We start from the raw sequence: 26780 nt of genomic DNA, 5'->3' as shown, positions 1-26780 counted from the left end.
TGATTCATTAAAATTGCATAAAAACAATCAATCATACCTAAAACAGATCTGAAGATTTTCAGTTAGTGACTCTGGGTAAATGGATATGGCCCTGGGTCTATATGCTGTTATGAAAAAGCAGGTAAGAAAATATACACCTGATACAATGTAAATGTAAAATATCCTAAATTTTAAAAGATTTCTTCAAGTGACTCAAATTCCAACAAAACAAAATCTACACAAATATTTTCTTTATATTGTTTTTTCTTTCCTCTCAGTTTAAGACATTTCAAATTTTCTCTGATTTCTGTCTCAACATGGTAACAGAGCTGCAGTATAATGAAGGGAATGAGACACAGAAGGAGAGCACAGCTGGGAGTAATAGACTATGTCCACATTAGCATATGCTACTTCCGGTGGGGAAACTCCTGTAGGGCGCTTCGTTTCCGGTGTTATATTCGCTCCTTGTTTACTGCCGCTTTTTCCAAAACAAGTCAACCAAATTGATGAATCGAGGTGAGATTTACATTTCTCGAGATGTCTTGGGCATTTACGGAATATGTATGTAGATGCTGTTCATAGACCTGTCGATATTTTTCCCCCGCGCCTCAGAGCAGAACAGAGAAAGGATTTAAATTCTATATTTCTCAGTATTTGTAAACAGCGGTCCCTCGTTTATCGCGGGTGTTATGTTCTAAAAATAACCAGCGATAGGTGAAATCAAGTAGCCAATTTTATTTTTTTGATGGTGGTAAACGTTTCGTCGACATTGTTGTGTTTGTTGGGGAAAAAGCAGTGTGACTGCACTTCAGAGTCACACTGCTAGCCATCGATGCAGCGATTGTGTACTGTGCAGCAGAGACGGCACGGAGGAGATCGTCTGCAGCGATCAGGACGCAGGACACAATGTGATGTAAAAAAAAAACGTGCAAACTTGCACTAACAAATCTGCTAAACAGCGAGTTGAAAGGTGAACCGCGTCATAGCGAAGGACCACTGTAATTTTGAAGGTACGTCACAACATACCCTTCATAAATACTAATGTATAGAAACCCTTACCAGCAATCATTCATTTTTTGTGTGGCTTTTTTCACGGTTTGTTAACATGCTGTGTAGGTGTGTGCTTGACTAGCTGATATCGACATAACAGGGAAACATCTGGTTTGACTATTCTTCACCTGTAGTTTGAATGCTGAACATTTGCCTGTTTAAATTATAAGACCAGTCACTATACAGAGATGTGCTTCTGAATGTGGACGATGTGTCTTCTGCTGCAGTGATGCAGTTCTGCTTGTGTTGAGTGATGTAAACAACTGATTGATCTAAACTCTTTAAACGTCAAAATTGATCATTAGATTTTTTTATGACACACAGTGGTGAGTGTTCCCACCTTCTGCTCTTTATAACTTAACGCGATCTTTCAGTTTTTGTGTTCTGGACATGATTTTGGAGGATGTCTTCACAGTAGCGATTGACCACAAAGTAAAGCTACCAGAAATGTACAACCCCAGATCCTGTCTCAAACCAGGAAGTTATCATTTTCTCGTGCACAGGGTCTATTAGGGGGACGAGACAAGGGAAACAAAACTAGAAACACTGACATGAGACGCAGACCTTCAAAGTAAAACAGGAAACACACCGACTGAACTCTAGACATGTAAACTTAACAGAGACTGAGACAGAACATAGAGACCTGAAACGTGGGACAGAAATGCACAGAGTAAACACAACATGAACACATAAAACAAAACCTAAGAACTAAAACCATAACAGCCATAACTGATCCTGGGGTAATAATAATAATAATAATAACTACAATAATCAAAACAGCAAAGGACTCAGAACATAAAACATATTATAAAATACCAAAACACACGAGACTCAAAATGCTGAACCGTGACAACTGGAGCATCAGGGGCCAAATCACAAAACACGTTTATGAATGACTGAGCCACACATTTAATTTCTGACTGATTAACATATTATCATTAAAAATAAAAACAGTATTATCAAATATTATAACCCCATTATTGTTTATTATTTTTTAACTTTATAACACTTTATATATTCAGAAATAACTTGGCAGGTTGGGGCCGTAAATCACTTTGTAACATAAGTTTTTGTCATAATATTATCCCCCTCTGATCTCCAAACTTTGGGGAATCCATGTTGTTTTATTTCTTATGACATTTTAAACTCACCAGTTTCTTGAATGATGACTGGATCACTTTCTACTGTGAGTAAATTTGTCCCTTTTATACGTCCTCTGCAGGCGTAGATGCCGCCTTTAGAGGTCACAAGTTCTCCCTTTGATTCACCAGCTACTTTGGTCTTCTGGTTAGAGTAAACACTGGGTTCTCTGAACCAGTCATATTCAAAGTCAGCAGAGTTCTTCACATCACAGGTCAGTGTGATGTGAAGAACAGCAAAACTCAGTGAGATAATCTGCACTACACACACTGTTGATGTTTTCAGATCAGATAAACATGAAAAGAAAATCTACATGTATGAAGCCACAGCTCTTCAGTAAATGTACAGTTTGTATCGTGGGTGTGTGTTTGATTGCTCACACAGTTAACATGGTTATATTAACATTTTAACCAATAAATCAATGAAATGTTTGGTTCATGATACAAAATATAACACAGAGGACGTCATTTAGAGCAACACAAGAAGAAGAAAACAGTTTCTCACCTTCAGTGTTTCCATGTCTGACTGTACTGAGCACTAAAATAATGAATGAAACATCATCAGACATTATACAACTGACAAAATCACAATAAATGGTACCACTTTACAATAAGTCTCCCCTTATAGATGCTAATAAATAGTTTATAGCTATATTATTAATTAATCTGTAAATGCTTTATAAACCATTATTAATGGTTTATTATGCATTAGTTAAGGGTGAGAAAAAGAAAAAAAACTGACCGGTTTGTTGCCAAATAGTGAGCCAAATGTGTTCACCTATATATTTTATCTAGAGTTGCTATATTAAACATTTCAGACTAAGTTACTATCCTGTAAGCACAATCAGCATTTGTAAACATATTTTTTATCATATAAAATTGTACTTCATAAATGCATTATAAATATCCACAACTATCAATTGGAGCTTTGTTGTAAAGTGTAAAGCATAAAACCATTTATTAATGACAAATAAACATTTATAAATGCCAAACTGGAGACTTATTGTAAAGTGTAAAGCATAAAACCATTTATTAATGACAAATAAACATTTATAAATGCCAAATGGGAGCCTTATTGTAAAGTGTAAAGCATAAAACCATTTATTAATGACAAATAAACATTTATAAATGCCAAATGGGAGACTTATTGTAAAGTGTTGTTACAGGAAAAATGATTCTATGTTTCTTTACCTTCTTTTAAATGTACAAAGATGCCTTTTGTCTGCCCTTTGCCTATGGTTAGATTAGTTTAGAATGATCTTTTTAGACTTTCCCAGCAAAGACATCTTGTTTCTGGGACATATTGTTTTAGATTGTTTTATCTCTCACAGCCTTCTCCCAGCTCTCTGCTGACGAGACTAGCGCCACATATGGAGTTGTTTATTTTATTTGTTTTGTATTTTCTTATCCTGTTCTCACTGTCTTTCCTATAAAAATTACCAAGCCACTGTGCATGGTGTGAGTTGTTCTTAGCAGCTCACCCGTGTACACGTTTGATAAAGAAAGTAACTTTGTCTCATTGTGTCTTTATTTCTCCTGGGTCTTTTACAGAGTTTTCCCCCAACATTTCTTGGTCCTTCGACAGCCGGATCACCTCCATCGTGTCCCATCTCCGTGACCAGTCCACGTTGTTCGCCTGTCGACAGCCCACACACCAGGTGTGTGGAAAAAGACCAAGAGCGTTAAATTCGGGTCTTGGCCAACGTCTTAGAAAGCGACCCACGGTGGTGGGACCCGATCGAGGTGGACCAGACCCGGCGACACCGACCAGGTAGATACAGACACACTGACACAATCTTGCGTAAAAGCGCATTTTGAATTCAGGGAATTTAAAATAGCGGAAGTAGCTCGTCGACTGGTAGCTCTGGGAGCTCGTCGACTGGTAGCGTAGCTCGTCGACTGGAAGCTTTGGAAGCTCGTCGACTGGTAGCTTTGGAGCTCTGGGTAGCTCCCCCAGCTGGGTCTAGACTGGGTCTAGGGAGTAAGTAGCTCTGGGAGCTCCCCTTATTATAAGGGTTCCGGTCGCGCGCGTCGAAGCTGTGAATGTGAATGTGTGTGTGTGTGTGTGTGTGTATTGTTTTAATTAATGGAGCAAGCTGAATTTTCACGGTCCAATAAGAGACTGAGCTGCTCCTACTGTGTTTTTCTTTTACTGCTATTCACTGACGTGCTGGTGAGTTGAGAGAACGGTCGAGTTCCGTCTCGTAAAGTTCACACCGCTTTTGGAAATAGTCCGAAAGTAGAAGGGCGTGTGAGCAACCACTCTCGTCTCTAATACCAGCGAAGGTGATAGCAGCTGTATCGTGTATATATTACTTAAACAAAAATAAGTAAATACATAAGATGGGTAATCAAGCAAGTGAAATTAAAACTCACTCCTGCTGACGAGCAGTGGTGAGAAAAGAAAAGTCCAGACGCCGGACAAAAACAGTGTCTGTAAACTGAGAGATTTAAGAAAACAAAATATAAACAGTCAGAAGAACAGAATCCAACTGCCAGTTTAGTAAAACCAGAAGACGAGACACTGTGCAGTTCCCACAATCCTTTTAGTAAACCATCACTCACTCCTGCAGCCGCATCTGCAGCACCACCCATATCAGGAAGAACTTAATAATCCCTTATTAAGTGAAAACTAGAGATCACAGTAGTTTGAAGTAGTTTAAAAGGGTTGAAAACAGACCCCACTGAGTAGATATAAATATAAAAAGTACGAAATAAAGATGAACAAAGGGAAAATTACAGTAGAAATTATCTTTAGAGTATTTGAAATTAATAATAGCAAGGATAACAACCTGTAAAGTGATATTAACAATGAAACACAGTTGGCATGATGACCATGCCCAGCATGTATAAAATGAATATAAAGCAAATAATTCACACGAAAATATTTTAATAACATAAATAAAGTATATTAAGGCTGTGTCACTGTTCAGCCAAGGACAGTGTGTGAAAAGGTAACTGTCTCCACCCTGGGAAAAGGATGATTCTGCAGGTCATCTGAAGCCCTTGATGGATACAAAATAAAATATAAATAATATATTATAATAGAACTGCCTGGTCCGCCATGCAACAGAGAGAACAAATGTGACCGCAGATTGGATGAATTCAAAATTATCTGTTTGCTGAATAAGATGATCCTAACTATCAAATTGGCTCAGTAGTAGTATAGTGGTACACACTGATAAAATATTATAATATGCCATTGCTGTCATATAAGACAAAGAGGATAATATTAACAATGACAATATTAATATGAAGAGGCACCTTAATCTGTTATGATGTGAGGTGAATAATTGTTAAGCAGTAGTCTGCATCAAGCTTAAGGTTTGCTGAAACTCAGTGTAATGACATGTGAGATGAAGACAATACGGAGAATAACTAAACTAATGAAGTGCATAGAGGCACTTGACCAGCTTGAAACCTATCATCCTAGAATGACACATTGCTGAGATATAGAGCACACCTATAATAACAACCAATAAGCAAAACCCTGTAGACAACAGCTAAAACTACAGGATTGAGAAGCTGAATTAAATATGTAGACACTGCTAAGCTGATGAGCATGTTACACATTTTCTTTTCTTTTTATTTATTTGTTTCTTTTAGAGCAGAAGAAAGACTCTAGGTCTGACCAACCGTCTCAGTCGTGGGCAAAAAGATGTCAGTCAATAAAATTCTAAAAGATAATTTATTGACGAAAAATATATCAAGAGATAAAAGACAAAACAGTCCAGTGTCCCACTTATGAATTGTATAAAAACACACAGTCCCAAGGCCAGAGCCAGCTATGCCACACGGCCAAGTTGCACTCCACATGTTGCCTTTAACAGGGTTAGAAGTTGTCCTTGGAGACCCACCACCCTGCAAGCATATAGTCAGTGGTCACTCAAGCCTCTGCAACCCTGCTGCCTTTAGGCTGTGGCATATAATAGGCCCTGGACTGCACAGAGAGACAAAACGACACACTTAATATAAAATTCATAGGGCAAAACCCATCCATCCCAAACATATCTGATTTCATCACATTACATACCTGCACAGAGAGACAAAACAACACAGCAGTGTTTGTAGTGTGGGCTATATGTAGACCAGTGTATCAGTGCAATCAAGTACACCTGCCTCTAATTAGTCCAACCTCATTCCAGCCATTGGCTCACCAAAAATGTGACACACACAAAACCACTCCCAACCCAGTGCAACTTCACACAATAATATGGAGCTGAATTAACACAGGCACATTAGTCTACCATGTTACAAGCTGCATGCTATTACAAGCCAACATATGCAGACTTCTGCCTTGTTCGGGTGGCAGCATTTTTCTTTTTTCTTTTGTGTCCTGACACGTTTATGTTTTTTGTTTTTGTTTGATTATTTTGTTGGTTTTGGAAACGAATTTAAACGAACTTGTGACAATACTTGAGAATAACAGTGACACATAGTGATTAGGCATATGATTGAAAAATGCCTAGGTTTAGAGCTGTGAGCTATGAGCTGTGAGCAATGCAAAGTTAAATATATATTTGTATAAATGGGAAACAACCCTAACTTGAAAGTTTGAAATGTGTGAGATCCATGCATTGTTTGAAGAACTAGAAATTATCTAAAACTGCCTTAAGTGAAAATGTAGAGTTGCATCTATTCTCCCAAACAAAAAAAACAAAAAACAAAAAAAGGGAGAAGCATTCTGTAACTTAAAAATAAGGCTGACTGTTGACAACAGACTAAAACACTAATTCGCAGGTGGCTATCAGGAACAGAGAGGCGAGCAAAGTCACAAACACCAAGGCCGCAGACAGCCACGCAGAAACAGCAGATAACATAGAGACAACGCCTGCTAGAACCGTGGAGAGGAAGGTCACTTCACACGAGATTGTTGCGCATGTGAAATACACAAAGATAAACAAATAACCATTTATATAGACAGCCAGTATGTTTTCTCTGCTGTGCATCATTTTGCAAAAAAATCTGGAAAACCAGAGGAATGATTACACCAACTGGCAAACCAGTATGCCAACCTCTTACAACGCCTACTGACTCTTTCATTACTACAGGCAACAATTTTGCTGACAGAGCAGCAAAATAGGCGGCACAACAGGCAAACATGACATTGATGGCAGTAAACACACATCAGATTCCACTGGATGTGTTGAAAAATGAACAAAAAGCAGCAAGCACAGCAGAGCAGGCAAAATGGCTAAAACACGGTGCAGTTCTGACAAACGACTTAATGATGTGTTATAGCAAGCCAGTGTTGCCAAAATTCCTCCACAAAATGGCGGCATTAGTGACTCATGGCTGTACGCATTTGTCAACGGGGGGACTGACCAGTATTGTCAACTCTCATTTCTACACTGTAAATTCTACACTGTAAATTTTGAAACCTCAGCAAAACAATTTGTCAGAACATGCATGACGTGTCAAAAATATAATGCTCAGGGTAACCTGCGACCACAAAGAGGCCGTTTTCCAACTCCGCCTCATCCTTTTCACACAATTCATATGGATTTTATTGAACTAAGCGAATGTCAAGGGTCAAAATACGCCCTAGTGGTTATAGACGTGTTCTCAAAGTGGCCGGAAATCTATCCAGTGAAAAAGGCAGATGCAATTTCAGTAGCAAAGTGCCTGTGCAATCACTTCATACCCACATATGGCATCCCAGCTTTGATACGGTCAGACAACGGCACTCATTTTGTAAATGATGTCATCACTAAGGTCTCTGAAGCACTCGGTTTCAGCATAAAACACCACTGTGCTTATCACCCTCAGAGCGCAGGCCTTGTAGAGAGAACTAACGGCACTATAAAACAAAGGCTCAGGAAATGCATGGCAGAAACAGGAAGGCCGTGGCCTGAATGTTTGGGTTTAGTGAAAATGTGGATGCGCTTAACACAAGGCTCCCATAAACTAACTCCATTTGAAATCATTCATGGCAGGCCGTTTCCACTGCCTATTACCAGTCAACCAATAGACAAAGCAATCAGAGAAAACACATTAGCAGAATGGATGTCTAAGCTGTTAGAAAACAAAGAGATCATTGTACATAATCAACAACCTGATGATGTTTCTCCAGTGTCTTGCAGACTAAAGCCCGGTGACTGGGTTCTGATCAAGGTGCTCCAAAGGAAAAACTGGAGCACACCCAGGTGGGAGGGGCCATACCAAGTCCTCCTCACTACACCGACCGCTTGCAAAATTGCGGAACGACCATCCTGGATCCATCAGAGTCACTGCAGGCGAGTAAGTGAAGCCATCTAAACTCAGCCGACACAGGCTCGCCCAATTGTTGTGATCTCGCCCGGTGGAGGGAACAGCCTTTCTGGCCGGGGGGTCTACTCACGACAGGAGGGTGTGTCCTGTTGTCATGAGGTGGTGGCTCCTAATAACTGCAGCGGCCCTGACCATGGCCGGGCTCCTCACCTTTGCTTCCATGAGGGACAACAAGTCACGCTATATGGAGAAAAGGCAGACACTGTATGACAAAGGAAAGTACACCAAGTTTCCCCATGGCTACGCCACTAACTTCTGGTGGCAGTTTATGAACACTACAGCTCACTTGAATAACAAAACTGACTGCTATGCATGTACCCATATGCCCCTATCCTCACAGACGTCTGGCCTGTGGCCGTACAGCATACCTGAAGATCGCAGTTGGTGCCTGTTGGGCCTGGCAACACATCCAGGCTACGGTACTCTTTGGTCCAAAGCCAACTACAGCATCCCAGCAAAAGCAACCTGGAGGTCATCATCACTCACAAATGTGAACTGTTCCGGACAGACCTACCTACTTACCTGGCCCCAAGTCTCAGACCCACTGCCTGATGTAATTCTACTGAACAAACTGAACGCATCACAACTGCCAGTATGTGTGATGAACAATGGATCGCGGGCAGTGGGGGAGCTGCCTACTCACCTATGTAAGTCCATATACACTTTCTGCCCACCAAGGAACGAGAGGAAGTGTATGGCCTGTTCAATCAACGCCACCTGTGCCAGTGACACGACGCTGATGGGCCTAAACTGTCGCTCTGACTACAGCTACCGAATGCCACTACAAACAAAGACTCAGTACCAGACAGGATGTGCACGGACGGCACCCAGCAGCAGAGGAACCAGAGTTTTGGCTGACTGGTACTTCCTATGTGGCAACAAGGCTTATCTGTCACTCCCTGAAGGTTGGGGAGGTCTGTGCGCCCTGGTGGAATTATCAGATCACGTTTTCTTCATGCAAAGTGTTGCACATCATCCAAGCAGCCGGCAGAGACGTGAAGTGGACATCGCCTCCCCCAATTCTTTCGGCATTACTGTGGACACTGGAGTGCCGGGAGAGTTTCGCATCTGGGGAGGTGGAGTGAAATTCTTACAGAGCTTGATCCCCGGCATTGGAGTTGCCGAGGTGCGGGATCATGTGGAAATCAACCGATATGCTCTGCTACGACACATCAACTTGACTAAGACCCTGGGAACTGCCTTAGCAGGAGAACAGCAGGCCATCAGAACGATGGTGCTGCAGAACAGACTGACACTAGACCTGCTAACAGCATCACAAGGAGGAGTTTGCAAGCTGATCGGGGAAACATGTTGCACTTTTATCCCTGATGGATACGAAACTGGAGGAGACATTTATGAAGCTTTGCAGAATTTGACCGCTCTGCAAAAATATGTCACTGACCACACACCTGGAGCAGCTACAGCACAAGGCTGGCTTGACTGGCTGTTCAGCGGTTCATGGATGGCTGCTGTAGCAAAGCCATTTTTTCTTCTAGGTCTCATCATGATAGCACTGCTCATATTAGTGTTGTGTGTGTTGCCATGCCTAAGAGTAATGATTTCACAGATGATAACAACTACAATGACTGCTTATGTTGCCGTGCCTGAAGAAGAACAACATCCCGTTGCAATTCTGTTAGAGGAGAACTTGTACTAGCTGCTAATAAATGACGTGGTGATTAAAAATGACTTGTCAAGTGATCATGCACTGATTAAAACATTAGTAGGTTATGCAAGTTTTCATGCTTTTATTTTTTTTTGAAGTCTTGACTTTTAAACAAAGTTTTTCATTTTTATAACGTTTTCATACTTTTATTTTTTGTAAGTTTTCATTTTAAATATAAGGTTTTCATCCTTGTATTTTTTGAAGTTTTCATTTTACATATTAGGTTTTCATCATTTTTTTTAAATACAAAGTTTTCATTTTAGTTTTCATCCTTTTATTTTTTGTAGTTTTAGTTTTATTATTTTTTCTTGTTTATTCCACTTGTTATTTCATTTACTATGATTTTCATTTACTATGTTTTTCTTTTATTATTTTCTTTGTTTTATTCTTTAGACCAAATGACTGCCATTTCTGCTATGCTGACATTTTGAAAATTTTGGAAATTAAAAAAATTGCCTAAGATACTTAATAAATAACCTTCATAGACAATTGTTGTATACATTTAAAATAAGTTAAAACAGGAGGGAATGTTACAGGAAAAATGATTCTATGTTTCTTTACCTTCTTTTAAATGTACAAAGATGCCTTTTGTCTGCCCTTTGCCTATGGTTAGATTAGTTTAGAATGATCTTTTTAGACTTTCCCAGCAAAGACATCTTGTTTCTGGGACATATTGTTTTAGATTGTTTTATCTCTCACAGCCTTCTCCCAGCTCTCTGCTGACGAGACTAGCGCCACATATGGAGTTGTTTATTTTATTTGTTTTGTATTTTCTTATCCTGTTCTCACTGTCTTTCCTATAAAAATTACCAAGCCACTGTGCATGGTGTGAGTTGTTCTTAGCAGCTCACCCGTGTACACGTTTGATAAAGAAAGTAACTTTGTCTCATTGTGTCTTTATTTCTCCTGGGTCTTTTACAGAGTTTTCCCCCAACAAGTGTAAAGCATAAAACCATTTATTAATGACAAATAAACATTTATAAATGCCAAATGGGAGCCTTATTGTAAAGTGTAAAGCATGACACCATTTATTTATGACTACTAAACATTTATAAATGACAAAAGAGAGTTTTGTTGTAAAGTTTAAAACATGTCAACATTTATTTATGATCAACAAACATTTCTAAGTATTACTAGGCATTACTATAAAAAGTATAAAGCACCAACAGTTATTTAGCATTGCTAAACTTATATACAAGCCCTTTAAAGATAGCTAAAACTATATTAAGGAAACAAATCCCATCCCTAAATCCACCACTGGCATAAAACAAAGGAAAATTATAATAATTATAATATAATAAATTATTATACCTTAACTGAAACTGCACAGCTGTATTATTTACTCTACACACATTTATACAAATCAAAAAAAAAAAACAAAAAAACAATAAAATAAACTAACAGGTAAATCTCTTAGTTGTGTGGAAACTCAACACATATGTGAACAGATCTTTGAAAAATGTTTGGTTTTGCACATCTTTTCTTCAGTTCAATATGCTCAAAAAAACAAAACCACTTAGAACAAATTAGGGTTTCAGACAGATTTCCCTCTTCGAATTGGAAGCAAAGTACCAGCGGCCTTCATACTTTCTATTTTGTTTTTTACTTCATCACTGCCTTGAATTGCAGCCTCACATCGCTTAGCAAAAGCTAGTACCGTATCTCCACTAGGCCTGTTGGACAGTAGCTCCTGGTACACATTGGGGACCGCAATAGCAAGCTCCCCAACTGATGAAGTGGACACAACAGTGTTCCTGTCTAGCCCATGCTTCTGAAAAGCTTTGGTCATGGTCTTCGTCTTTGGAAATGTCTTGAGGAGGGATTTGTATCGCAGCACAATGTCATTTGGCGTTTGAACTGAAAATGAAAACAAAGCAAATAATTAGAAAAGCAAATGCTCAAAGCATACTAATCTCTCTCTCTCTCTCTCTCTCTCTCTCTCTCTGTATATATATATATATATATATATCAAGGTCAAGGTCAAGGTTCTTTATTATTTGTCACATGCATAGTTATACAAGTATAACACACAGTGAAATGTAGCCTGACACGCTCCTCGACATGTGCAAAAATTGGGTGGGGGGGGGGGGGGGGGGGGGGGGTGTAGAGGAAGAACATTATATACAGTGGGGCAAAAAAGTATTTAGTCAGCCACCGATTGTGCAAGTTCCCCCACTTAAAATGATGACAGAGGTCAGTAATTTGCACCAGAGGTACACTTCAACTGTGAGAGACAGAATGTGAAAAAAAAAATCCATGAATCCACATGGTAGGATTTGTAAAGAATTTATTCGTAAATCAGGGTGGAAAATAAGTATTTGGTCAATAACAAAAATACAACTCAATACTTTGTAACATAACCTTTGTTGGCAATAACAGAGGTCAAACGTTTACTATAGGTCTTTACCAGGTTTGCACACACAGTAGCTGGTATTTTGGCCCATTCCTCCATGCAGATCTTCTCGAGAGCAGTGATGTTTTGGGGCTGTCGCCGAGCAACATGGACTTTCAACTCCCGCCACAGATTTTCTATGGGGTTGAGGTCTGGAGACTAGCTAGGCCACTCCAGGACTTTCAAATGCTTCTTACGGAGCCACTCCTTTGTTGCCCGGGCGGTGTGTTTTGGATCATTGTCATGTTGGAAGACCCAGCCTCGTTTCATCTTCAAAGTTCTCACTGATGGAAGGAGGTTTTGGCTCAAAATCTCACGATACATGGCCCCATTCATTCTGTCCTTAACACGGATCAGTCGTCCTGTCCCCTTGGCAGAAAAACAGCCCCATAGCATGATGTTTCCACCCCCATGCTTCACAGTAGGTATGGTGTTCTTGGGATGCAACTCAGTATTCTTCGTCCTCCAAACACGACGAGTTGAGTTTATACCAAAAAGTTCTACTTTGGTTTCATCTGACCACATGACATTCTCCCAATCCTCTGCTGTATCATCCATGTGCTCTCTGGCAAACTTCAGACGGGCCTGGGCATGCACTGGCTTCAGCAGCGGAACACGTCTGGCACTGCGGGATTTGATTCCCTGCCGTTGTGGTGTGTTACTGATGTGATGTGATGTAGCATAACTTAAGCAGCAAGGAAGGTGATAAGTAAATAGCATTAGCAGACAATTGAAGTTCTTTTTAAGCATACTTTATTGCTAGCATCTCCCTTTTACCATAAAACAATCAATCAGGCATGCAAAAATCCCACTGGCTTTATACAAGACTTTGCCCACACCTGACCTCGTTAGTCCCTACCATTGAACAAAATAGGTCAAACCAAATAATACAATTCTAAACAAAGAACAGGAATAAAGTCATGCATGAAACTGACAAACTCATTTACTCAACTAAATGGTTTGTAAAGTAAAACACTGCATACAATATAACTCAAAAGGCTACTTTAAAGAAAACAAACAATACTATACAAAATGAAAAACCCTCCATTTGGTTACACCCAGTGATCCAATCATTGACCTCATGACCCTATATAAACAGGAAGTAGTGGGCGGCCCTTCCCATACACCCGTCTCACATACAGGACCTGAATGCACAACATGGACACCATGGTAAGTATAACCAAAGCAACATAAAGAAACATAATTTACTAGACATGTGCCTGTAAACAAAAGAAAATTCAGATGATCTGATGGTTAGTAGTGTTTGCTTTAAAACACATGCATGGATGTAAAGAATGTAACTACTGCTACCACAAACAAAACCCGGGATATTGTGTGTTAAGAGAAGTTACACCAGCACTGTCTAAATTAAAGCATTATGGCTGACTGTAAAATAACAGAACACAGAATAACAATATACGCAAGTGACAAATGGCAAATGAATTCTGTCCTAGCCACTTTGTCACAGTGACCTTTGTTACTTTGGTCCCAGCTCTCTGCAGGTCATTCACCAGGTCCCCCCGTGTGGTTCTGGGATCTTTGCTCACCGTTCTCATGATCATTTTGACCCCACGGGATGAGATCTTGCGTGGAGCCCCAGATCGAGGGAGATTATCAGTGGTCTTGTATGTCTTCCATTTTCTGATGATTGCTCCCACAGTTGTTTTTGGTGAGTTAATGACCTTCTTAAGGAACAATCCCACTAGGGTTTAAAGTGCAGTCGCTTTCTTACCAAGCGCCTTAAAACACTTGGAGATTTACATCTACTATGATCTGAGTCAGTGCACTAAAATAGAATCCAGTCTACATGGTGATAACAAAACATGGTGATAACAAAACATTAGTGTCCTAAAAACGGTACAGTCCATCCTCTTTGGGCAACAGATGAACGACTGGCTTCCAACAGGGAAATGATCTCCCCAGTATTTCCTTTATGTATTTGACAATCTCAAAAAGTGATGTCATTGACAAATTGCAATGGGTCACTTCTCTCAACAAGAATTTCTCTAGAAGGTGGTATATAATATAAGGTGGAAATAATTCACATGTCTTCAACAGCAAACACCATTAAGCTGAAGTTAAACCTGCCTACTGGGAGTTTAAAAAAAATCTCTATTTATGGCTGGACGAGCTCTAATCTTCCTTTAGGAAGCAAGTTTCATTTAATAAGGAGTAGGATCAGTGTAGTACTCTTTTATACCTTGACTAAGGAAGCAGTTTACTGTTAGTCTGCATTAAAAATTGTTTAAATCTAGCACTGGCTTTAATCACTGCTGTTAAATATTTAATCAGTGTCTTCTATGATTGGTTACATTTTATATTAGGATGTAATAAGCATCAAATTATCACTGATGGAGAAACAAACCTTTCTTAGATAAACTAAACCAGCTCCACTCTGATCTGAGTCAGTGCACCTGATGAAGACCCTGGAGCGGTTGGTCCTGGCTCAGCTTCGGCGCCTAATAAGCTCATCACTGGACCCACTTCAGTTTGCCTACCAGCCTGGCATTGGAGCGGATGATGCCGTCATTCACCTCCTACATCGTTCCCTCGCTCACCTGGAGACCCCTGGAAGCACTGTGAGAATCATGTTCTTTGATTTCTCCAGTGCCTTCAACACCATTCTTCCCTCGGTTCTAAAGGACAAGCTGGTGAACTCTGGAGTGGACCATCACCTCACTACCTGGATCCTGGACTACCTCACCGACCGACCACAGTATGTGAGGACTCAGGGCTGTGTGTCGGACAGGGTCGTCTGCAGTACGGGGGCCCCACAGGGAACGGTTCTGGCTCCGTTCCTCTTCACCATCTACACTGCAGACGTCTCCCACAATTCCACCCAGTGCTTCCTGCAGAAGTTCTCTGATGACTCTGCAATAGTCGGCCTCATCACTGATGGGGACGACAAGGAGTACAGAGGTCTGACCCAAGACTTTGTGGACTGGTGCCAGCTGAACTACCTCCAGATCAACGCCAGTAAAACCAAGGAACTGGTGGTAGACTTCCGCAGGCACAAGCATTCTCCACTGCAACCACTGAACATCCAAGGTATGGACATTGAGGCTGTGGACAGCTACAGGTACCTTGGTGTTCATCTCAACAATAGACTGGACTGGACTCATAACTCAGACGCCCTCTACAGGAAAGGGCAGAGCAGGCTGTACCTGCTGCGGAGACTCAGGTCGTTTGGAGTGGAGGGCCCACTCCTGAAGAAATTCTATGACTCTGTGGTGGCTTCTGCTATCTTTTATGGCGTGGTCTGCTGGGGCGGCAGCATCTCTGCTGGGGACAGGAAGAGACTGAACAGGGTGATCCGAAGGGCCAGCTCTGTTCTAGGATGCCCTCTGGACCCAGTGGAGGTGGTGAGTGACAGGAGAACGGCGGCTAAGCTGTCATCCCTGATGGACAACATCTCCCACCCCATGCAGCAGACTGTGACAGCACTGAGCAGCTCCTTCAGTGGGAGACTGCGGCACCCACGGTGTGGGACGGAGAGATTTCGCAGGTCTTTCCTCCCCACTGCTGTCAGACTCCACAACAAAGACTTTAACTGATCAAGCACACACATCCATACATATGCAATAATACTAAGTGCAATAATCCTTTCTGTCATCGTTGTATTTTTACTCAGTTGTTTATAGTATTTGTATTTGTATTCTATTTTTATCTTATTGTATATTTATTTTATTTTATTCTACTGTATATAGTATTTTATTTTATTCTATTCTGTACAGTTGTGTACTGTATTTATTCTTATTGTATTCTAATTTTTGCCTCATAACTTTTGCACTGTCCACTTCCTGCTGTGACAAAACAAATTTCCCACGTGTGGGACTAATAAAGGTTATCTTATCTTATCTTATCTTATCTTATCTTAAAATCTAATCCAGTCTACAAACAACCATGTTGGTAACAAACATGAGAGTCCTCTGATCACATGACCTGAAATGGTCAAATGACTGATGCTCTGTTCTTCTTACTAAAACATGTTTATGGATCAGTATGAATCAAACAATAGAAGTCAGTGATGTACTCACAGAATAGGCCCAGCTCACAGAGCAAAGTGGCTCCCATCCTCACATCCAGCAGTGACACGTCTGAAAACTTCTACAACTTTCTGTAAAGAGAGAGAGTGAAGCAGCAGCACAGCAGATACCAAAGAGCTGTGAAGGAAACAAAGAGTTTAAAACTTCTACAACTTTCTTTAAAGAGAGAGAGTGAAGCAGCAGCACAGCAGATACCAAAGAGCTGAGAAGGAAACAAAGAGGTTTTAAAACTTCTCTCTGCTTCCTTCCTTTTACACAGAAATAACAACTTAACAAGGTCTGACCAGATTTTTATGAAAAGGCCTTTAACACACAGACTAAACTGACCAATAACAGACAGACAGTAAGTTTCATTACACATATGTGAGCTGACTGAGGGTTAAAGAGGAAATGAGGAGAACAAAAGTCCAAGACTTGTTTTAAGTGTGAAAAACAATTATTTTATTTAAATATTGTTAACATAAAATAATAACACAAATAATTCTCATAAAATATTTTCAGTGAGAACAGCTGCAGTAAAAACAGATGATAATAACTCATTTGGAAGGTTAAATATTTGGATACAGCACAGCCACAAACACAGCAGTTATATGAATGTTGTAAGTGGTGAAACAGGAAGAATGTAGTTTTAACATTTGTGCTTTAAACCATGTTTAGTTTTGTTTTGTTTAGTTTAGTTTAGTTTAGTTTAGTTTAGTTTAGTTTAGTTTAGTTTCCTGATCTATGTCTGTTTTTAGATTTAACACTGCAGCAAAGTTTTACAGAGAATAGTCACAAGAGAAAATAACCAGTGAGCAGCAGTTCACTGGGTGAAAATAACTCAATGTTAGAGGAGAATGGCCAGACCACTCATTGCAACCGAGATATGCAGAACAGTGTCTTTGAATGCACAACATGAAGTAAATGTCATATAGCAGCAGATGACCACACCAGCTGCCATGCCTGTCAGCTAAGAACAGGAAACTGAGGCTATAATTCAAAACCAAAACCTGACAACATGAGTTTGTAAAAACATTGTCTAATCTGATGAGTCTCAGTTTCTGCTGCAACATTCAGATGGTAGGGTCAGAATTTGGCATAACATCATGAAAGCATGGATCCATTGTATCAGAAATTAGGCTGACTGATACTAAGTGTCTTTTACAGAGAACAGATGCAAGAGATATGCATCGCCATAAGAACAGTTTCTTCCCCTCTGCTGTTGGACACATGAACAATAACCATATGACTGTTCCCACCACTAACACATGACCCTACGCTGTGTTCACTGCATCATTCCATGTTTGGCACTGATCACCACCTGCACTCATGTATATATCTTTCTACGTAGCACTCTTAATTCTTATTCTCATGTATATATCTCATGTATAGCTCATGCACATATCTTTCTACGTAGCACTTTTAATTCTTATCCCTACTTTTATTTTTTCATGTCTATTTAAGTGCTATTTATGACACTATGTTTGCACTGAAGCACCGCAGCAATTTCCTAATGTTGTAAACCTGCTCAACATTTGGCAATAAACCCCTTTCTGATTCTGATTCTGATTCTGAGTGTCTGATCATGCAAATCAAATTTATTTCACTTTCATCTGCAAATAAAGTTATGTCCATGTTTCCTTTTTTAGGCTGTGGGACTATAACCTTTAAAGTTTAAATTGATCCAGTTTAAAGTTTCAGAGCCTCAGAAATCAACAGCTGCACTGGGAGCGCACTCAACAATAAAACAATTAATGGGAATAAAAATGTTTGATTCATCGCTCTGTGCTCTACATCTTCAGGTTAATGAGTTTCTACAGCATTCATATCTTATGTTTGATATCATTTACAGATTTTTAACCACTATTTAACAATATCTCTGCGGCAGGTGGCACTATGTGTCCCTCCAAACTATCAAAGCGCAGCTGATTCACAGAAGCAGGATTCAGCTTCGAGAGCAGAGTCCTGCAAATGTGTCGACTGTGTAGACTTTTCATTGGGAGGGACTTTCACCCACCCAACACATGCTTCGTGCATCCTCTAAGGTCCTGACTGCACGCTGTTTGAAGTTGATGATGTCAGCGTCTGAAACAGGAGCTTTGCTAACCTCTGACCTTTCCTACTAAAGTGTTGAACATTATGATCATTCAGCTGTTAGTGAGGGGAGGAGCTGGGTCCCTGTCTGTCTGCAGCAGTGCTGTCAAATTATGCCTCAGCTGGAGGAAGCCAAGACAAGACTACTGATATCAACATTGATGCAAATGAGCATCTTCATTCTGTTTTAGTGATGATTACTAAGGAAGTGTCAATTTTGGACAACCCTACTCTACACACGTACAATGATAAAACTACTCTGATATGTTCTGTCTCTGAAGTTTCACTGCAGATATTTGCGTTTCTAAAATGCAAACATCTGCAGTGATCTTTACTCTTCTTAACATTAAAAAGTAAAAATAAAAATCTAATTATTTATTGAGTAAAGAGAAAAATAACAATGTCTCACCATCAGCATTAACGTAGAAAAGAGTACTGAGTAATGAAGTAAAGATTAAACAGCATCAGGATCAAACTGAGAGAAAATCAAACAAAACAAACAAACTTAGAGCATTGTTTTAAAAGATTCTTATTCATATAAGAAATTTTACCACAGGTGACTTGAATTGGTCACATGATAGGGTGAGGCAAGGTCTCCCCTGAAATCTCTGGTTAGAATTCCTGAATAAGTCAAAAGTTGACAGTCAGAATTTTTTTTGTGGAACGCTTCCTCAACTCAGATCTCCCACTCTGAAAGTCTGAGCAGACCAGTGTACTCTGAGTTAACGATCCAAGATGGCGGCACTGAACATAAACAGGAGTAAAACTGTTATGGTTCGAGGTCGTTTGACCCAGCAGTTTGAGTTTTTTGTGTTTTTGTGATTTCTTTGTGTTGTGATCTTTTAGTTTTCTATTAGTTAGTATTGAGTTTCGACCTGGTTTTGCTTCCAAGTTTAGTCATATTTCTGATGGATGTTTTCTTGTCGCTGTGTCATTTCCTGTTTCCTGTCTGAGTCATGAACTCTGTGTTTGTTCCTTAGTCATGTCCGTGTCTCGTCTCCTTGTTCCCTTGCCACGTTCCCCTCGTACTTCCATGTCGCCTCTGTCAGTCTTGTATGTCCACGTGTGTTCTGTGTCCAGTCATGTCACTGTTTTCGCCTCCCATTTCTGCTTCTATGTCCCCATGTCTGTTTCTTCCCTGGTTCAGGTGTCTTTTTCCGTTTTGTCTGTTTTATTTTGACAGTATCACGTCCTGTGTTTGGTTTGTCTTCCTCGTGCGTCATTATGTTTATTGCAGTTGTGTTTCCCGTGTGTTCCACTTCCCTCGTCAGCCTCTTGTGTATTTTTGGTGTGAGTTTTCATTCGTTCGTTGGCAGGTCATCTTTTCACCATGTGCCATGTTTCTGTTCAGTCAAGTCTCAGGTATTCATGTCCATGTTAGCCACATTCAGGTTTCATGTTCACTGTGTCTAGTGTTAGTTTTCCCCAGTTTAGTTTACTGTTAATATCGTCCTAGTTTCTGTTTGCTTTTGTTTATATTGTTGATCCAGCCTAAAGTAAACGGTTTGTTTTTTGTTAAGTTCATTCCTGTCTCAACCGTCCGCTTTTGCGCTCGCGCCACTCTCCAGTCATCTGGCCACGACAAAGTCTGTACTGCCACTGTGGTGTATTTTTGACTCACTAAAAAAGCTGTGATTAGGTTTGAGCACCAATTAGTCAAAAAAACAAGTATTATGCTGCACTGCTATTCATACCTGCGTGGCTCTAATTTACCAAGAACCAAAACAAATCCTGTTTCCTAGCTTTTTTTCTAACTCGAGAGTGACGTCACTCCCAATTTCCAACATCCGAGTTCAGAGGTGTCTTCAATGCAGCATAATGACCCAAACCTTTATTCACACCTTCGCTCATGTGATGACACACATGATTAGTATTGGGTATACGAACCTTTTTAAGAGACAACTCCCACTGGAGTCTCCACTGTTTGCCTCTAGAAGTGAAGAAGCCTCTTAGATGAGAGGTGACACGTCTTAAAGAAACTTAAAGAAGTTTAGTCACTTTCTTTCCAAACTCCTTAGACTACCATGCGATGGATGACTGAGAACCTACACAGACATTAAACATTAAGAAGGTTGCAGGTTTGAATCCACCAGCTGAGGATTTTTGTGTGGAGTTTGCATGTTCTCCTTGTCTGGGTTCTCTCCAGGTACTCTGGCTTCCTCACACAGTCAAAAGTCACATATTATTATGTTAACTGGTGATTCAGGTGATTGCAACTAGGTGTAGATGTGAACATGAATGGTTGTCTGTCTCTCCATAACCTGTCTAAGTGGAACTCATCTTTCACAATATAAAGGTTATTATAGGCTCGACCCAAATTAGTCCAAAAAGACAACAGAACAACAGAGCAGTGAATGTTTTAAGTTGTGGTAACTTTGCGATTGGCTAGTCCCCTCCATATGAGCATGCAGTGTACCTCAGTTTATCACTCAAAAACAAGACAGTGGCCATTGTCAATATACAGTCTATAATATCAATCTAAGTTAAAGTATGCAAACACAGCCTCCATCCTTAATCCTGTCAAACACTTTCTTACAAAGGTTATAATTAAGGTTTGGTGCAGTATCATCTACACATACAAACATGGTGACATCCTGGTGTTTTAGATTCTTTAACAGCAGGCGTGTTTCTTCTTCCCATTACTTTTCTCTTTGAAAGGTAAAATACATTAACATATAATTTCATGTTTTTAGCTTATTTGCAGCTTACACATTTTTGTGTTATACTGTGAGGAACTGGCCTGTTTGGAAGTTGCAGTAAGAAGAAAACATGTCTGTATATGATGTTGTGGACAGAGAGAGTGATGGATGATTTTATTTATTTCAGAGATAAATGAACATTTACAGCACGTCCATGCAGAGACTCTTAAAGACATGAGCGTGAGAAACAAGCTTTTCACTGTTTCTCTTGATGCCCACATGCTTTATTTATTCTTTAGTCCAGCATGTGTCATCACCACAATAAAGCTACTTTTAACCTGTTTTCACACATTGTCATACCTGCACATTTCCACTCTGCTGTGTTGACTTTAAAGAAGATGAACGTTAGACTTCAGGCTGAAACCACAGGCTGCATTTCCTCTTTTCTTGGAGGCACAGACAGAAATTTTGTGGTATCAGATTTTCAGCAGATAAAAATAAACCTACAACAGTCTTTTACACACATGAAGTCATCACAGTCTGCTCAGAAGAACACAGGGGGGTCAGAAAAGAATTAAAGGGTGACCTGAACCACTAGACTCACATGTCACATGTCTTCTTGTCTACACGCTGAGGCATCTGTCAATTAATATTAATCTGAAACATCATCACCCCCCTTTCTTTTCTTTGTGTGTGTGTTTGTATTCAGATTTGTGAAGTTGTGCCCTTAATCTTCATAATATCAAAACCCCGGAAACACAAGGAAGGTGCATCATGATGAGACCCAGAACCAAAACATTACAGCAAAGCTGAATACACTAGTGTATATAACACCCAGCAGTGTGGTAAACTGTGCTGAGAGAGTATCTGCACCCCATAAGACCAAGAAGCCAAGAACACCAGCATGCTGTGTGAGAAACATGCATGAAAGTCAGAACACCTCTGTCAGTGCGTTCACGTGGCTAGTGGGTCCTCTCTGTGGCTGACTGGCTGTTAACCCAGTGAGTGAGAGTTTCTCCCACTGCATTGGGCCGTATCCTTCTGCAGCACTAAAGGACAGTTTTGCAGCCATGTAGCTCTGCTCATGTCACGTGCAGCCTTCCCACATCACATGATTTCTGGGCATGACCGTGGAGTCCAACAGAGCCCCCATGTCCCTCACCCTGAATTGACAGCAGACCTTTGGGGTGTGCCTAGACCCATTTGGGCTTCACTCGTGGGGTAGCCCAATCCAACAGGAGTGGAGACTCCATCCAGATGTGGTCCACCAGATCTGGAGTCACTTCAGAGGGGCAGAAGTAGACCTTTTTTTCCCCCCAGAGAATCGACACATTGCCATCTGTTCTTCTCCCTGGAGACAACCTGTTGCACTCCTGGCCACAAGCTCTCTCTCCATACTTCCTCCTCCAGTTATTCCTTAACCGGGTACAGACTGAGGAGTTGAGGTTGATCCTGGTGGCCCCTCTTTGGCCCTACATGCTAGTTTTCAGTTTTCCTGCCAGTCATGGCCAGGACACCCTCGGAGCTCCCTGTTCTGAGGGACCTCCTGTCCCAGGTGAGGGGGTCACTGTTCCATCTTTTCCCAGTAGGACTCAGGGTGACAGCCTGTACCTTGAGAGGGAGAGGCTCCAGGCCTGGCCTGATCTAAAAGTGAGAATGCTGCAGGAGTTTTGTGCACCATCCACCAGGACTGCCTACTGCTTTCTTTGGGGGCTGTTTGCCTCCTGGTGTGCGGTCCACCAGCTGGACCTCCACAAGGCTGCAGTTGACATGATCCTTTGTGTGTTGCATGCTCTGTTGGTCCAAAGGCAATGATGAAGGTGACACAGGGGTTATCCTCTGGCCTAACTCTGGGTTGCTGCTGATGACCTCGATTACCAATCTTGGGTTAAAAATTGACTCTGCACTTACCTTTGATGGCCACGTGAATGGGGTGGTGAAATCGTCATTCTATCAACTCAGGCGTCTGTCGAAGGTTAAACCTTTTCTTTCAAGGCGTGACTTGGAGACTGTTATCCACACTTTTATAACCTCACGCTTGGATTATTGTAACTCCCTTTTAATAGGGGTTGGACCGGGCACTCTGACACGCCTGCAACTAGTACAGAATGCTGTGGCACGGTTTTTATCCGGTAAAAGGAAATTTGAGCACATTACTCCGGTTCTGGCCTCCCTGCACTGGCTTCCAATTGAATTTAGAATTCATTTTAAAGTTCTTTTATTGGTTTTTAAATCTTTAAATGGTCTGGCACCTGCGTATCTGTCTGATTTGCTGAAGCCCTATGTCTCCACTCGTTCGCTCCGGTCAGCTGAGCAGCTGTTGCTCTCAGTCCCCAAATCACGGTTGAAACTGAGAGGAGACCGAGCGTTCTCTATTGTGGCTCCTAAGCTTTGGAATAATCTTCCTCTTCAAATTAGGCAATCGACATCAGTGATGGTTTTTAAATCCAGATTGAAAACGCATTTTTATTCACTGGCTTTTGATTCAGTGGTTGACTGACTTGTATCTTATTGTTTTTGCTATGTTTATTATTTTATCGTATTTATTATTCTTATGGTATCTGTTGTGTTTCTTTTGTTCAGCACTTTGGTCGGCCTTGTGTGTTTTTAAAGTGCTATATAAGTAAACGATGATGATGATGATGACCTATTTGAATTTCACCTGTCCAAGTAAATGCAGAGTTACGAATATCTCCCACTGGGGACCTGCACAAGGAGACAGCTGGGAGCCAGGTTGCCCTGTGCTATCTCCATGCTTTGGTACAGCATGTCTTGCTTACCCGGCCGTTTAGGAAGTCGGGCCACTTCGGAGGTGGGGTGCCCCCGGCCTCTCGGCCTGGGGCTCGGTCACTCAGGCGCGGCTGGCTGCCGGCGGAGCTCACGGGCGCATCACTTCAACTCCCCCTGGCTTCTGCTCCGCAGCTGCTGAGTGAGCCCTCATCTGGGACTCTCCTCAGCTCTTTCCGGGACAGTGGCGCGGCTGCCCCTCTGTTGGTCTTCCTTGGTCTCTTGTGTTCTGGGGGCCTCTGGATGTCTGGAGTTTGCTCTCCTCCATACCTGCTTCATGCTCTGGAGGACGGGGCTGTGGCCCCCCCACACCCTCTAGCAGATTATTACAAGAAGGAACCTTTTAAAAAATAAAAAACAAGCACGTCCATGCTCACAGGTGTACACACGGGTGATCACACCCACAAACTACACCCTTTTTGGCTCCTACCTCAAAGCACACTGTGTTCTGTTGATCTTATGTGCTGCACAATGATGTTTAATATTTGGTATATTTATATTTGACAATGTCAGCATGAAGTTGTCAAGAGAACACCACTGTGCTGTTATTGTCTGCATTTCTTGTTGCCTCTTTGCTAAAACAAGTCATTTACTAAACAAAACATTTTTCTCTTCATCCACAGGCTGCACTTCCTCTTTTCTGGGAGCTCAGCCAGAAATCATGAGTCATTTTCAGCAGTTTAATAAAATGGATAAAGAAGAAACAACATTTTTATACACATGTAAGCATAACGGGTCACTCAGAGGAAGTGTTGTTGTGATATTATTTTGATTCGTTTTTAAAGCACCAAAATTATTTTACACACATCAAACTGTACACAGCAGAAAAGACACAACCACAATCATTTTGATCAAACACAATTTTTTCTCTTTCATGGCCTCAGTGATGACATGAATCACACTGTAAAATCTGAACAATGACTATACAGTTTTTGTGCATCACAATTTGGCAACAAGTAATGTAATTAACATGAAAATTATTAATTCTTATTAATTCTTATTATTAGTATTATTATTATTATTATTTGTTGTTGTTACTGATATGCAAAAATATGCAATAAAAATGTAATACAGTAAGCTTTAAAGATCGCAGGTAAAATCCAGGAGGAAGTGAGTGAAAGATAAATAAAGATATTTTTTTTTAAATAAGAGACTGAAACAAACTCACAGAACCAAATCATGAAATTTTGTCATGATGGAAACAATGTCCAACACCATCCAACCTCCACTTATTACAACAGAAATAAACACAATAAGATTTGAATACAAAGATGAACCATATTATCAGTCTTCTGACATTAAACCAACAGCATGTCATTGTTTAATATAACTGCTGTTGATCTGGATGCTGGCAGTTCTCTAAACGTTGTCAAAATGTTCTGAGTTGGATTTTGTTGCTGATGTTGTTCGTGAGTCTTGAGTTTTGTTGAAATAATCTTTTTATGGACCTGAAACAAAATCAGAACAAATACGACTTCAAAAATGAAAAACAAAGAAATAATGGTGCCAAAGATGTGATGATGCTTTCTGACCTTTTACACTTTCATCCTTTAATCACACAGAACTGATCTCATCAGGGAAACTTACACTTTCCCACATTTTAGCTGCATGTGTGTTTGAAATTTAAGAGGCTCATTATTTTATTCAGACACCACAACAGAAACACAACATAACTAAAGAAAGTCGTGATTCAGCTCATCAGTTTTACAAAACTCTGAAACTTTAAGAGTGATGTCACACATTTTACTGCACATGTAATCTGATTACTAATGATTCAGTGTGTGTAGAGTTCACATTTGTACCTGAGGCTGATTCAGGATTCACATTATTGTAGTCAGAGCTAGGGATGGGTATTGATAAGATTTTCACGATTCCGATTCCATTTTCGATTCTGTTTAACGATTCGATTCTTTATCGATTCTTTTTTTTTTTTTTTTTTTTTTAAAAGGAGAACACTAAGGTCGATTAGCTTAGAACTTTGTTTTATATCTTCTCTTTGAACAAGATAGAAATTTAGGAGTAACATGTCCTTACAAACCCAACAGTGAGATCTTAAGAGATCCTTAAGAGATCCAGCCTATGGCTCTTCAATGGGGTGTCACGGGGTCCCCAGGAAAAAAAATTGTAAATGTAAAATAATAAAATAAATATTCTTCTGTAGCAATTACACAAGAATAACCAGTAATGTCCCTGCCTACAATTAAACACATTCACTTACCGAAAATCGACCGTCTCACACTTCTGGGTGCAAATGGGTGCAAGCCTTTTACCACAAACTTAGACACTGCTCGGTGGCATTCGTATATCCTGGCCTGAAAGGAGACGCTAACGGTAGACTGCAGCGAGAACTGCCAGCATCTGAGCCAACCAATTCGTCGACTCCTTCAAATGCGGCCGACAAATGCGTCCTTCATTTCCCCGAATTTGAAGGATGGGTCGGGTGTGTCCTTCGTGGCCAACCATATCCCAGAATTCATAGCGCGGCGCAGCCAAATTTCAGCTGCCAACAATTGCGGCCGCTGCTAAGTTTTAAAATTACTCTTATTAGTCTTTCTGGGTCACAAAATAAACTTCTAACATATTTTCAGGCAAGAAAGAAGCTGTGTAAATTTCAAATATCTGCTTGGTTTATCAAGACATTGCATATTTGCAAAAGTGCGCCGACGTTTTTGGAGACGTCTGTTAGCCACCTGCTGGATAGCAAGCCGGGGGGTTCAGTGGTCACTCGAGCCGGCGAGA

At 40.6% G+C, this 26780-nt stretch overlaps 2 protein-coding genes and 1 long non-coding RNA gene across 3 annotated transcripts in view; 1 reads left to right on the top strand and 2 right to left on the bottom strand.

The window, feature by feature from the left end:
- LOC309703065 (uncharacterized protein) overlaps nucleotides 1-26780 on the bottom strand; it is a gene marked incomplete at its 3' end in the record, with an annotated part of 90347 nt that overhangs the window by 13826 nt on the left and 49741 nt on the right. The window lies entirely within an intron of this gene.
- Nucleotides 3334-10983, top strand: LOC309702792 (syncytin-A-like). Its single transcript, XM_082527420.1, has 3 exons — nucleotides 3334-3939; nucleotides 8242-9085; nucleotides 9207-10983. The coding sequence occupies exons 2-3, from the start codon at nucleotides 9033-9035 to the stop codon at nucleotides 10093-10095; spliced, it is 942 nt and encodes a 313-aa protein (XP_082383546.1). The 5' UTR covers nucleotides 3334-3939; nucleotides 8242-9032; the 3' UTR covers nucleotides 10096-10983.
- LOC309702813 lies at nucleotides 3344-8248 on the bottom strand. The gene is made up of 2 exons (XR_014275740.1): nucleotides 6202-8248; nucleotides 3344-6108 (listed from the first exon to the last, which is right to left on the bottom strand). It is a non-coding gene; the product is annotated as an uncharacterized lncRNA (long non-coding RNA).

Source organism: Aulonocara stuartgranti, assembly GCF_965226115.1.
Source record: "Aulonocara stuartgranti genome assembly, chromosome: 3".
Classification (NCBI taxonomy): Eukaryota; Metazoa; Chordata; class Actinopteri; order Cichliformes; family Cichlidae; genus Aulonocara; species Aulonocara stuartgranti.
This window is presented reverse-complemented; position numbering and strand designations above follow the sequence as displayed.